This window comes from Saitoella complicata, assembly GCF_001661265.1.
Source record: "Saitoella complicata NRRL Y-17804 unplaced genomic scaffold SAICOscaffold_5, whole genome shotgun sequence".
NCBI lineage: Eukaryota > Fungi > Ascomycota > Saitoellomycetes > Saitoellales > Saitoellaceae > Saitoella > Saitoella complicata.
The window spans coordinates 163,185-176,110 of NW_017566996.1; the positions used below are offsets into that span (position 1 = coordinate 163,185).

At 51.6% G+C, this 12,926-nt stretch overlaps 4 protein-coding genes across 4 annotated transcripts in view; 3 read left to right on the plus strand and 1 right to left on the minus strand.

Moving 5' to 3' along the window:
- Positions 1 to 1,481, plus strand: part of SAICODRAFT_17651 (ATP-dependent RNA helicase has1) — a gene marked incomplete at its 3' end in the record, with an annotated part of 2,472 nt that extends 991 nt beyond the window's left edge. Inside the window, exon 2 of the mRNA XM_019165842.1 lies at positions 488 to 1,481. Coding sequence (XP_019025764.1) covers positions 488 to 1,481 — 994 coding nt within the window. The remainder of the gene's footprint in view (positions 1 to 487) is intronic.
- Positions 1,482 to 4,667: 3,186 nt separating this feature from the next.
- SAICODRAFT_202324 (uncharacterized protein) lies at positions 4,668 to 6,503 on the plus strand. The gene is made up of 3 exons (XM_019166227.1): positions 4,668 to 4,764; positions 4,832 to 5,083; positions 5,149 to 6,503. The coding sequence occupies exons 2-3, from the start codon at positions 4,901 to 4,903 to the stop codon at positions 6,385 to 6,387; spliced, it is 1,422 nt and encodes a 473-aa protein (XP_019025765.1). The 5' UTR covers positions 4,668 to 4,764; positions 4,832 to 4,900; the 3' UTR covers positions 6,388 to 6,503.
- Positions 6,504 to 7,220: 717 nt separating this feature from the next.
- Positions 7,221 to 10,088, minus strand: SAICODRAFT_23916 (FTHFS-domain-containing protein; the record flags this gene model as incomplete). Its single annotated transcript, XM_019166737.1, has 2 exons — positions 7,221 to 9,999; positions 10,051 to 10,088. The coding sequence occupies 2 exons, from the start codon at positions 10,086 to 10,088 to the stop codon at positions 7,221 to 7,223; spliced, it is 2,817 nt and encodes a 938-aa protein (XP_019025766.1).
- A 709-nt stretch (positions 10,089 to 10,797) lies between these two features.
- On the plus strand, positions 10,798 to 11,858 carry SAICODRAFT_29357 (uncharacterized protein). Its single transcript, XM_019167385.1, has 2 exons — positions 10,798 to 11,394; positions 11,446 to 11,858. Exons 1-2 carry the CDS (start codon positions 11,087 to 11,089, stop codon positions 11,609 to 11,611), a joined length of 474 nt encoding a protein of 157 aa, XP_019025767.1. The 5' UTR covers positions 10,798 to 11,086; the 3' UTR covers positions 11,612 to 11,858.
- Positions 11,859 to 12,926: the final 1,068 nt, after the last annotated feature.

The window sequence follows — 12,926 nt, forward strand, 5'->3', positions numbered from 1 at the left end:
CGATGTCAAAGAGATGGTTGGGACGGCGTTTGTATTTGGCGAGTAAGGCTGGGTTGTACACGAATGGTGTTATTATTCCGGTTGATGGTGGGTTTTTGTTGAGTGGACCTTCCGCTTACTAAACCAAAACGTCACGGATGTGGTAGGATACGATAGTGGATGACTAGGAATATACCAACTGGCCTTGATGGTCCACCTTTTTATGAAGTTATTTTTGCTACGGCAGCTGTGCTGCCCTTGTCCACTGTTCAACGGTACCCGTTCTTCCCACGCTCATTGAGAAAACTTCAACGAACCAACCTTGAACGTCCGTGAGTTTAACATAATCATTCGTTGATGTCTAGAAGTGTCAAGACATTTCACGGCTCATGATACATTTTCTGGACGTCTGACTCTCATTACTCTCCGGCATGCTTGGTAATTAAACCTTGTTTCGTAGCATGCATATCCGCGTTTCAAACAGACTCCCTTGCTCGAAAAAGCTTAAGATTCTTCCCAACGAGAACCGTCAGTCTATGCTCTTCTCCGCTACCCAAACTACCAAGGTCGAGGACTTGGCAAGAATCTCGCTGCGTCCTGGTCCTCTCTACATTAACGTCGACTCTGGATCCGAAACCTCAACCGCCAACGGTCTCGAACAGGGTTACGTCGTCTGCCCCTCCGAATCCCGTTTCCTCCTCCTCTTCTCCTTCCTCAAGCGCAACCTCAAGAAGAAAATCATCGTCTTCTTCTCCTCCTGCAACTCCGTCAAATACCACGCCGAACTTTTAAACTACATCGACCTCCCCGTCCTCGACTTGCACGGAAAACAGAAGCAGCAGAAACGTACGAACACTTTCTTTGAGTTCTCGAATGCGGAGAGGGGTGTGTTGATTTGTACTGATGTTGCGGCTCGTGGATTGGATATCCCGGCTGTTGACTGGATTGTGCAGTACGACCCTCCGGATGATCCTCGTGATTACATTCACCGCGTCGGACGTACCGCTCGTGGTGTCGGCGCTGGCGCAAAGGGCCGTTCCCTCCTCTTCCTCCTTCCCTCCGAACTCGGATTCTTAAGATATCTCAAGGCTGCCAAGGTCCCCCTCAACGAATTCGCATTCGAGAAGACCAAGATTGCAAACGTCCAATCGCAACTCGAGAAACTCGTCTCCAAGAACTACTACCTCAACAAATCCGCCAAGGATGGATACCGTTCTTACCTCCAAGCCTACGCCTCATACTCCCTCAAATCCATCTTCGATATCAACAAGCTCGATCTCGTTGCTGTTGGTAAGAGTTTCGGTTTCGGAGACGTACCGCCAAAGGTGAACATCACGATTGGAGCGAGTGGTAAGACAGAATCGAAGAGGAGTGTTTCTGGGCGTCCGAGGACTGCGAGGAGAATTGAGGGTGTTGATAGGGATTCGAAGAAGGAGGTTTATGAGAAGCAGAGAAACGACGTCAGGAGGAGGGATGGGGAGGGAAAGAGCTGGTCTAAGTAGACGTGAGAGTATATGGGGTAGGTATCTTTGAGTAATCCAAAAGATCTTTATGAATCACGCATGCAAGTCTTGTTCACGAAACTTCAAATGTCATTGCAAATGGCCATTGCTACATGTGGATATGTACCGAGCAAAACCTTGATAATACCTAATGTATAAACCTGTTTACCATTGCACCTCAAACCTGGCTGTGGGCGTGTGTACTCCCCAGCTGGTGAAGGCGTGGGAATTTTCAAAGACCGTCCAAAGAAGATGCTAAGCATAATTGAAACCCCAGATAAGCCAGCTAGGATACACTCGAGGTGTGATATTCCCTGTGCCGCTACCCATAAAGGACACGGGAGTGCCTCGGATGGTGCAACCCACATCCACTGCCAAGTACCTGCTTAGAGTTAACGACCTCGATCGCGATTGAAAGTCAAAATTGGCGTGGGCGAGGACGTGACAACAACCTTCACGAAACGACACAGATATAGAGTCATATGAAGTGAGAAATATCGTGAGTAAAGGGACCTGGTCATTGCGCCCCAGCGAAATCATGATCGCCTGGTTCAGACAAGGAGTGCAAAATTTGGCGTACGTATTGGATACATATAGAACCATATTGCTCCAGCACAGTCCCAAACCATCGAGATAGCTAACTCTACTCTGATCAGTTTTTTGTATAGCACCCGTACGATCCAAAGTCCGAGACGCCTACACTCAACTACTCCACATCACGAGTATCCAGCCATATGCCTTGACGCGGTACCATAATAAAACCAACCACCGCCAACGACCGGATCCACCCCGAGGCGAAGACCGAACATAGATGCTATAGGTGGTGGCAGTGTTCCTCTGATCAGGTCAGCCCGGAGTTCGTCGAGGTGCATATTTTCCCGGGTTGATGTGAAAGTAACACAGACGATGACGGCAAAGCTAAAGTCGAGCTCGGGAGGAAGAACGAGCAATAAGGCAGCTGGTTTGCTGCAGTTCGTTTGGTCGCGTCGTTGGTGGAGTTCCGAATCAGCAGCTAGGACAGTTGTAATCTGTGTGAGCGGAAGTTCGAGGACGAACTCTGGATGGTGGACAAACCTCTGAGATATACTCCTTTCGGCCACTGAAATCGGAAGGCCTCAAGTTGTCCAGTATGCGTGCCCTAAGACTCCCCTTCTCTGGTTGGTTCAAGCTTGAGATGGACATATCGCTCAACAATACATAGGTGGACCGCAGGAGAAGGGCGATCGAGGGAGCTCGGCTGGAGATAAGGAATTCCTGCTGCGATTGCGGTTCTAATGCTCATGATGGCGGTCTGCTGTAAGTGCTGCTGGTGTCCCTTCGCAATCGTTGCGGGCAACTGGACATGTGCACAACAGGTTCGCGCTGCGCCCTCGCCGTCGCCCAGGGTTGAGATGAGGTTAATTTCAGCTGCGAAACGACATAAATTAAGAACTGACTTGGACATTATCAATGACATACCACGGAGTTTGGAGACACAATACTCTTGAGCCCAGGTCTGATCCTCCCGGGCCCGCGTACCCAGCACCCCGTCGCGACGTTGCCTTGACACCGCTGCCATGTCCCCGAGGGTAAAAAGTCTACCAAGATCCCTTCCATCTATGTAGATCACTTTGTGATATCGATATTGCCGAAGAATGCGAAAAGTTTCCAAATTCCGTACCAGTGAGACGGATCACTCAAAGGCGCACTGCCCGTTCCGCGCTAGTGCAACTTAGTCCGCTGGGACCCCCATCGACCGTCCAGGAAACATTTCTTAAAAACTGTCAAACTCTGAGAGAAGAGACATGTTGATGCTCCTCTCAATGATCGGATTTTGAAACTGTGCTCAGATCAGCAATCAGACGAGTATCGCAGAAGTCATGGGTATGGTGTCAAGGATCACTCAAAGCTAATTTCTTACGTGCACGCGCTAACGAGTGCACCCCCAGACACCCGGCCGAGGGCCCTCCGCCCAATTTCCGCATAGTTTAATAGTGATGTAATCCTGACCAGTGTTTGCATTGCTCGGACATCAGGCGAGCGGTCCAGGCAGCGGGATCAGGAGGCGGGGATTTTGCTCATTGTGGGCAAGTGTTGGCGTCCCCTGAAAACACGAGACGAGCCTTCCGTGGGTTGCCCCTCATCCAGCGTGACAATTGCCCCGCCCCCTTTGATCACGAATGCGACCCATGATACATTACAAATCAAATCTAGCCTCAACACGGCCTAGTGCCAAGAAACTCCGCCAAGAAAACCACATGCCTGCCGTGCCAAGTTTTCCCTATAAGAACGCCGCCCTCCACCGTCCCTCCCTTCTCTTTCTTCACATCTACCCAACTTCTTCAACAGCTACAATGGCGGCTCCCTTCCCAGCTCCCACCCAGGAGACCACACTCGAACTAATCATCAACCACCAAACGGTAAGTGCACCCACCACAGCTAACCCTCCATCTTTCCCGGTACGCCTCGATCAACCCACCAACTACCCCACGTTCCATACCACACACACACAAATCCCTACCAACCCAAAATCACCAAATAAGAGTCACGTCTCAACACGTGCACACACTGGCAATCACACCCTCGGGTTTTCACACGTCGCGGGTGTGAATTTCTCCGCACGTTTCAACAACTATGTTCTTTATGTTGTTGATGACTGGCACTAAACACGAGCGTAGCACTTCGGGCTCTCCGATAAGCCCATCATCCTCACGATCTCAACCGGGTTATGGGTGCGACAGTCGTGCCACGATGGAGTCCGTCTTTTTTAGGGCTTTCACGCGGGACGCAGCACCCATCACCCCCGAGATTCTTGTGAGTCGGACCTTATGGCTTACCTTGTTTACGGACTTGGATTTGGTCACGGCCCGGATCACCCATTGACAAGGACAGTCTCCCACAATTCCCGGTTTGTGCCGGCTGTTCCGGCAAACTCTGACACATTCCACCTTTTGGGTCGTGCCGACGTGTCCGTTCGAGAGGGCGGGCGCCGCGGTCTACACGAACCCGTCCTGGCAACAGTTCGGCAGCGTGCAGACTAGGTTATTTTCTCTCCCGAGGTGATTTATCAAGGGAGGTGGGAAATGATAGCCCTAGTTGCGATGTTTAAGGGTGTCAGAGTTTGTGTGTCTGGTACAAATTGGCTTTGGGATGAAACTGGTGGGTGGTGCATGTTCCACGAGAGTGGAGTTGTGATGCGCTGCGTGAGGTGTTGGGGATATTTTGTTTTACTGGGAACTTCTGTGTATGTGAATGGGACACATGTGGGGAGAGTTGAGTGGATTTGTGAGAGGAGTGCTGGGGGGTGGGGGCGCGGCTGGCACTTACACCTTTTGCTTTGAAGTCATTTTGCTAACTTCTTTGATTTGCAGGTTGATCTCGATTACGAGATCCTTCACTACGCGTACATCCATTGGCAACTCCGCCGCCCTGACCCTCCTATGTCTGTCGACGATGTGATTTGGAGGTTGAGACAGTTCGTGCTGAAGGCAAAGTGGGAGAGGGGTGTTGTATTTGCTGTGAAGCTTTGGGCGGCGTTTGTACACATGGCTTTGCGCGAGGCATCGGAGGGATCACCGGGTTGGAGACACTTGTCGGGACAGGAGAGGCTAGTCAAGTCCGGGGTATGTTATCCTTGCCTTCCTCCTCTTTCTCTTGTTCGTGTTGTTAAACTATGATGTTTGTATAGCGTATCGAGCAAGTTATCGTGCGAAATGTGCCGGAATTCATCACTCAACATAACCTCCCCGACTCTCCGGCGGATGCCCCTTGGTTGCACGACTTCCATCTCCTGGGTACTGCTACTCCTATCCCCATTTTGGCCGCGGCAGAGATTTCTGCTCCCGCTTCAGCGGGCGCTGACTCTGAATCGAACCTGGATCTTCCTGTCGATCTCAATGAATTGGCAACCCAAGCTATTCCGGCCTTATCGCTTGCACCCTTGGCTTCTCCGGTTTCGTTGAGTGAGCAGGTTGGTTCTGGTTCTGGTTCTGGAGTTGGTGTTGGTGGGGATGATGCTGTCGGGGGTGTGGAGATGGGTGGGCAAGAATCTCAGCAGCAAACTCAGCAACAGCAACAGCAATTGCCGGCGGGTAATCAGACGCCTACTCCTACCCCGCCGAGCAACCATCCTCTTAGTATGGACGCCCTCCCTCTTCCCAGCAATGGCATTTGCAATGTCTGTTTTCAGTCTCACACCCATGACGACTTCGCCTTCGCGAAGTTTACTGAGGGTGGTGATTTTCAGCCACGTCCATTCCATTTTGAAGATTACGCTGGTCGTGTCTACATCCTCAAGGAATGGGACGTCGATTATCTCATTAAGAAAATGATCACTGCTGGCAATGTCATGATCACGAAGTTCTTGATGCAAGACGAGGATGGAGCTGGGTTGACTCGATATCTGAACGCGGCGAGGAGGGCGGATCAGACGACTCAATTGTACGCCTGTGGAACGCAGTGGGGTCTTGCAAACTTTTGGACGGCGTTCCATGAAGTGTGGGCGAAAGCGTACAAGCCGAACGGAGCTCCTGCGCCTGAGTCCGTCATATATCAAATCGGCACCGCCATCTCCTCACTCAAACGCCTCGAGGATGACCGTCCGATCCGCAACTCCAGCAATGCGGCGCGCAACCCGCACGGATATATCGACGCAGAGGATCTCTGGAGTGCCATGTTGTTTTTGAGGATGATTCACAGGCATTTGAGGGATTCGGTGAGGGTGAGGATGTGGGGCAAGGAGTTGAATCGCCTCAGTAATACTTTGAGGCGGTACGAGCAAGCCTCTATCAATGAAGCTGATAGGCAAAGGGATGCCATCATCGACAATGCGAGGAGGAAGAGGGAGAGAGATGCGATAGAGGTTGATGTCAATGAGGAGGAGCAACCGACGAGGGGGTTGTTCAACTGGGGTATTCTTGGGTTGTGAAACGTTGCATCTTGCATGTGATGGATCATGAGGAGCCCGAGGAACGAGGACGAGGAGGGACACCACAAAAAAAAACGAGGATACGAACAGTTGAATTTGGTCGGCATATTATGAGAAGAAGAGGCGCACACATCATTAATTCCCACACCAGTATCATTGGCTTCACCAGTCGTTGATCCATCTCACTTAATACATATTGCTTTTTGCTTCTGCTTCGCTGTGTCGTTCTTCATGGTCATGTCCGGGTTCGGCTTAGGCTCCACGTTTATTTCACTTCTCTCAACTATCGTCGAGGTTGTCTCGTCACTGATGTTAAATGGCTCGGCCTTTCTTATCTCCTGCGATTCTGTTCTTACGATAGACTTGAGAAAGAGACGGGACGACAGTGGTCATGGAGGACTGGTGGAGCTCGAGACGAAGACCTCGAGAAGGAGTTTAATCACGACAAAATTTCGAATGGCCAGTAGTATCCTATCAGTTGGAGTGCACAAAAGTCATATTGGAGTACTGGTATGGATGAGTTATCCCCAAGGAGTTCGAAGGGGCAGGATACTGTGGGAAATAACGTGATACGGTAATAAAAGTGATATTCGTCTATATCTCGACAACAGCGTCTGTGATGACAAGTCCCCCATACGATGCAAGTGCAGCAGAAAGGAAACACAAAACCAAAACCAAAAGAACGATAACTCGAGCGCTGTTGAATCGCCCATATCAAACCCAAAGAACACCGGCACCATTTGTTGAAAGGATGCAAAACAAGTCAAAAAAACCCAAAGAAATCGCTAGAATACAAATGTAACGAACTTTTTGTAGTTCTAAAACGTCAACGTCTAGAACATACCCTCGATCTCGCCGTCCTCGTTGATGTCGATGTTCAAGTAGGCCGGGGCAGTGGGCAATCCAGGGATAGTCTGAATCTCAGCAGCCAAGGGGTACAAGAATCCAGCACCGACGGAAGCGCGGATATCACGGATAGGAACCTTGCCGTAGTTGGCGGGGTATCCCTTGAGGGTGGGGTCGTGGGAGATAGAGTACTGGGTCTTGGCCATACAGATGGGCAGATTAGCGAAACCCTGCTTAGTGTAGGTCTCGATCTTCTTCTTAGCGAGGTCAGAGAGCTCGATACCATCGGCGTTGTAAATCTCCTTGCAGATAGTCTCGATCTTCTGCTCGATGGGGATGTCGAGCTCGTACAAGAACTTGAAGTTCTTGTCAGGAGACTCACAAGCCTCCATGACAGCCTCGGCGAGGTCAATGGCACCCGCACCACCCTTAGCCCAGTGGTAAGTAGGAACAGCAGCCTTGGCACCAGCAGCCAAAGCCTCCTCACGGACAGCGTCGAGCTCAGCCTGAGTATCAGTGTGGAACTGGTTAATGGCAACAACGACGGGCATACCGAACTTGCCGGCGTTCTCGATGTGCTTGCGCAAGTTGGCGCAACCCTTGCGGACCATCTCGACGTTCTCGGTGGAGTACTCGGCGGGAAGGGCACGTCCGGGGGTGACGTCCGGGGCACCACCGTGGGACTTAAGCGCACGGACGGTAGCGACGAGGACGACGGCGTCGGGAGTCAAACCAGAGCGACGGACCTTGATGTCAAAGAACTTCTCCATACCCATATCAGCACCGAAGCCAGCCTCGGTAACGACGTATCCAGGAGCCTCCTCGGCGTTAGGGGTAGTACCAGCCAACTTAAGGGCGATCTTGTCAGCGATGACGGAGGAGTTTCCGTGAGCGATGTTAGCGAAGGGACCAGCGTGGACGAAGACGGGGGTACCCTCAATGGTCTGCATGAGGTTAGGCTTGATAGCGTCCTTCATCAAGACGGTCAAAGCACCTCCGATACCGATGTCATCGGCAGTGATGGGCTCGCCGGAACGAGAAGAGGCGACGACCATCTGGCCCAAACGCTCACGCATGTCCTTCAAGTCGTTAGCGAGAGCAAGGACGGCCATACACTCCGAAGCGACAGAGATATCGAATCCAGCCTGGCGGGTGAAGCCCTTCTCGGTAGATCCCTGACCAACAGTGATCTTCCTCAAGAAACGGTCGTTAACATCGAGGACGCGCTGCCAAGTGATGGTCTCAGGGTCGATATCGAGACGAGCGAACTTCGTGATCTCCTCCTCGGTCAAGTCATCAGGGTTGGTCTTGTCAATACCCAACTTCTTGAGACGCCTGAACATGACAGGTGCGAACTTACGGACACCGCCCTTAGCAGGCACGAGACGAGAGTACAAAGCCTTGTCCTTCTGAGTGTTCTCGTGGAACATACGGGTGTCAATGGCAGCAGCCAACAAGTTGTTAGCAGCAGTGACAGCGTGGATATCACCAGTCAAGTGCAAGTTGAACTCATCCATGGGAATGACCTGAGAGTAACCTCCACCTGCGGCACCACCCTTGATACCGAAAGTAGGACCCTGGGAGGGCTGACGGACGGTAGCGAAAGCGGTCTTACCGAGGTGAGCACCGAGGGCCTGAACGAGACCCATGACGGTGGTGGACTTACCCTCACCGAGAGGAGTGGGGGTGATACCAGTGACGACGACGTAACGACCATCCTTCTTGTGCTCCAAACGCTTCAAGATGGAAAGGTCGACCTTGGCCTTGTAGCGACCGTACATCTCCAACTCAGTATCGGCGATACCGAGCTCCTCAGCGACCTCAGAGATGAGCTTAGGAGTCTGGGAACGGGCGATGGTGATGTCATTGGGAACGGGGTCCTGGAGGTCGAGGGGGAGGGGACGAATGGCCTTCTTGGCAGAGGCGGTCTGGTGGGTCTTGGCGGAGTTGACGACGTTCTGCAAGAGCATGGCGACGGTCATGGGTCCGACACCTCCGGGGACGGGGGTGATGGCACCGGCGACCTCGGCGGCAGCGGAAAACTCAACGTCACCGACGAGACGGGACCCAGACTTCTTGGTAGAGTCGGGGATAAAGTTGGTACCAACGTCGATAACGGTACATCCGGGCTTCAACCACGATCCCTTTACGAACTCGGCCTTACCAATGGCAGCGACGACGATGTCGGCCTCGCGGACGATCTCCTCGATGTTCTGGGTGCGGGAGTGGCAGACGGTGACGGTAGCGTCGGCCTCCTTCAACAAGTAAGAAACGGGAGATCCGACAATGTCGGAACGACCCAAAACGACGGCACGCTTACCGCTGGGGTCAACGCCGGATTCGCGGAGGAGGTGCATGATACCCGCCGGGGTACAGGGAACGTGGGTAGGCTGTCCACCCCTCTTCGCCAACTCTCCAATGTTCACAGTAGAGAAACCATCAACGTCCTTCGCCAGCGACACAGCCTCGGTAACGGCCTGCTCGTTGATGTGCTTGGGGACGGGAAGCTGGACGAGAATACCGTGCACAGCGGGGTCGTTGTCGAGCTTGCCGATCTCCTTGAGGAGTTCGGGCTCGGTGATGGTCTCGGGTAATTTGTAGATGTTGCAAGTGATGCCGGCCTCGGTCGCAGCCTTTTGCTTCATGCGAACATATTGGGAGGAGTCGGGACGCTCTCCGACCTGGATGATTGCGAGGGAAGGGTGGAAAGCAGGAATGGTCTTTTGCGTCTCGGTGATCTCAGCGGACAAGCGCTCACGGATTGACCTACCGACATGTTAGCAATTGTAAGATCATGAATATGACTCCATGACGCACCGTGCGATCGCATTCCCGTCAATCCTACGTGCGGCCATTGCTTGTGAGGTCGCGTTAAACAGTCTTCTGGCTGCCGGTGATGGTCTGCTGAGCTGATTCCGTAGAATAGAGTTTGCGCTGGCTCTTAGGACAGCAGGAAAAAGCATAATCGACCGTTTGTACTTGCTCGAAGTCTATCAGTTATAATACAGTTTGGCTTCCACTGAGTCAACCGAAGTCACCTGTAGGCCGTACGAGCGCCTGTATACCGCGACCAAATTATTTTTACACATATGGCCCGGGTAAAGGGTGAGTCAGCTGGTCGAGATGTGATCTGATCTGATTCCCTTGCGACAAGTTTTATTTAGTACCAATGGAATACAAACCTCGAGGAAAAGTTTTTCCAGTTTGATTCGAGGAAGACGGGAGTTGAGGTGCCGAGGATCGGTAGATGGATCCATGGAATTTCGAAGAACAGGGATATCCGTGGCAGTTCAAGCGAAACGATACAGTATGCAAATGTGCGCAGGTGGTCCTCCAACGTCCTCCCTGATGGATCACGACCCTCATGTCAGTGTGTGCAAAGAAGAATGTGGATGCCCTCCTCGTAACCTTGGTGGCCGGCCCGAAAGGTGAAAAGAGGAGGGCGGAGGAGGAATAAGTACGAGGGGTTATGTCCATCAAGTATGCGACGGGAACTTCATAGATATAAGCCGATGGGGCATAGACAGAGTTTACGAAACCTCTATGATGAAATCCAACATCGAAGGTCAGTATTTACTGTTGTCGCGGTGCGCTGGCTGGGTGCGCTCTGTCACGCATGGGAACTCCGTTTCTGGCGCCGGCTGTGATAGAGCATTGCACATGTTCACCTCAGTTCTGCCCTTTACTGTGATATATTCTGCCTCATTTTCGAATGTTACAACTGCGAAACCTCAAGGCATTGTGTCTTTCAGGTTGGTTACCCCGCGTCGCGACATCAACCTCAGAGACTTCCTCGAAGGCAACCCTTCCACCTCGACCATAGAGATTGTACAGGGATTCAAAAACTTACAGGATGCAGAAACCGACCGTCCTGCTCTTGTACTCCGAAGCTGTTGCGTGTCCTAAGGCTCCATGTGAAGTACTCAGATGTCCGGTTGTATCGAGACTATTCTGCAAACTTGTTCATGCTGATCAAGACTCCGCATTTGAAACATTTGACTCTCTTTCTTGCCTTGCATGCTGTGAGAGGAAAGAGGAGGGCAAAACGGTGTCTGCATCTATCATTCCAGGTCCAATGATGATTGCAAATCAACCGTTTGGGATAATAATGTGGAACGCCTCGACATACATGAGTTGCGTATTGAAGAGGGATCCTTGGAGGTAAGACATATGTACAATACCAGCCGAAATATGCTCACGCTGTTGAACCAGGACGCAAGAGCGTTTGGGCAATCCCTTCGCAAGTTCACCAGGCTGCGGGAACATGTTTGTGCGATCCCGATACACCAAGAGCGCCTCGGTTATACCCTTGATTCGAGATAGCCTATCTCGGCAACAATGCGCTGGAAACGATGCAGCTAGTGAACGATGGATTTGAGGCAGCAGATGTTCGCTTCAATCGCGACAGTGAATACCGTGCGCTGGAGAGCATAGAGGTGTATCGCTTGGGGGATCTGGCTGCCACAATGAATGTCTCACTTTTTGATTTCCTAGATTCAACATCGTTTCTTGTGCCAATGTCATTTTGGGCGGCTCCATGACCATTATCCCAGAAAAACGCGGGTAATAGGTATCCAGGCTGCAGGCGATCGTGGGAAGTCTTGATCTACGTGTTGTTATGGAACGATATTCGTATTTTTATGAAGGGCTCGCAGCTGCAATAGTTCGAACATAGCCTTTGTGATTTCAAAGAGGAATCTCTGCATCTCTTGGAGAATGACAGCGGAGGAAGGCGGAGGAGTAATGAGGAACACGGAGGAGAAGCGGTGGAGGTAATGCATAGGTGTCACGACTCACTCCAGAGTATAAGCAGCGTTCACCCAATCTGCCTTTTAAGGTCATTCAAGTCCTTGCCTGTCTTATATTGACCTTTGCCTCGCCGTTATAGCAACTTGTTGCTAGCTCCGTATCAGCTGCTGTCCGCTCGCACGGGCCGGGCCCTTCCCGACTCTCCTCAACATTGCCGACGCAGCTGTGCTGTCCACCGCGCCAACAACCTCAGACTTTAATTTGACCTTGGCCCTTATGAAAACATTACACCTGCGGCTTTGCGAGTTTCAATACCATGAGCCTCACCAATCGTCCTCAATCATGAAGCTTCACCGACCTCCCGGTGGAGATCCTCACCTCGGTCGTGGCACTCCTTAATCCTGCCCACCTGCGACAGATCCGACAAGCTTGCAAGAACCTTTGTTGCATCACGAACCGCGAAATTTTCGCTGTCATTGGTGAAAACCCTTCGCCTTTGTTGTATGGAAGCTTCTTACCGATGTTTGAGAAAAGTTGTTTTATGCATTGACGACCCTGGAGCCTTGTTGGAATGGATTGAAGGGGCAGAACTTTCACAGATTCGAACATGTTCAGCACATAACGGACCTCAGTATCCATGCCTGTACGACGAGGCGGGGAAACGGGACCCCCCGATTCAATTTGGCTGATAATCTAGGAGACTTTCTGTTTGATTAACTTGCAGTCCAATTGCATGATACACTCGAAGGCCTTGACATACGAGCTTTGATTCTTAGCTGTGACCTCAGCGAACGTATGAATATTGTTTCCCTGCTGTCTAGTGTCCATTGGCCCATGTTCTGTAATTAGGACGATGAACTCAGGGAACTTGCGGCGACCCTTGCTAACTTCACCAAACTTCGTGAATTCTCTTGTTCTCTCCCAGCAAACCTTGCGCGCACATC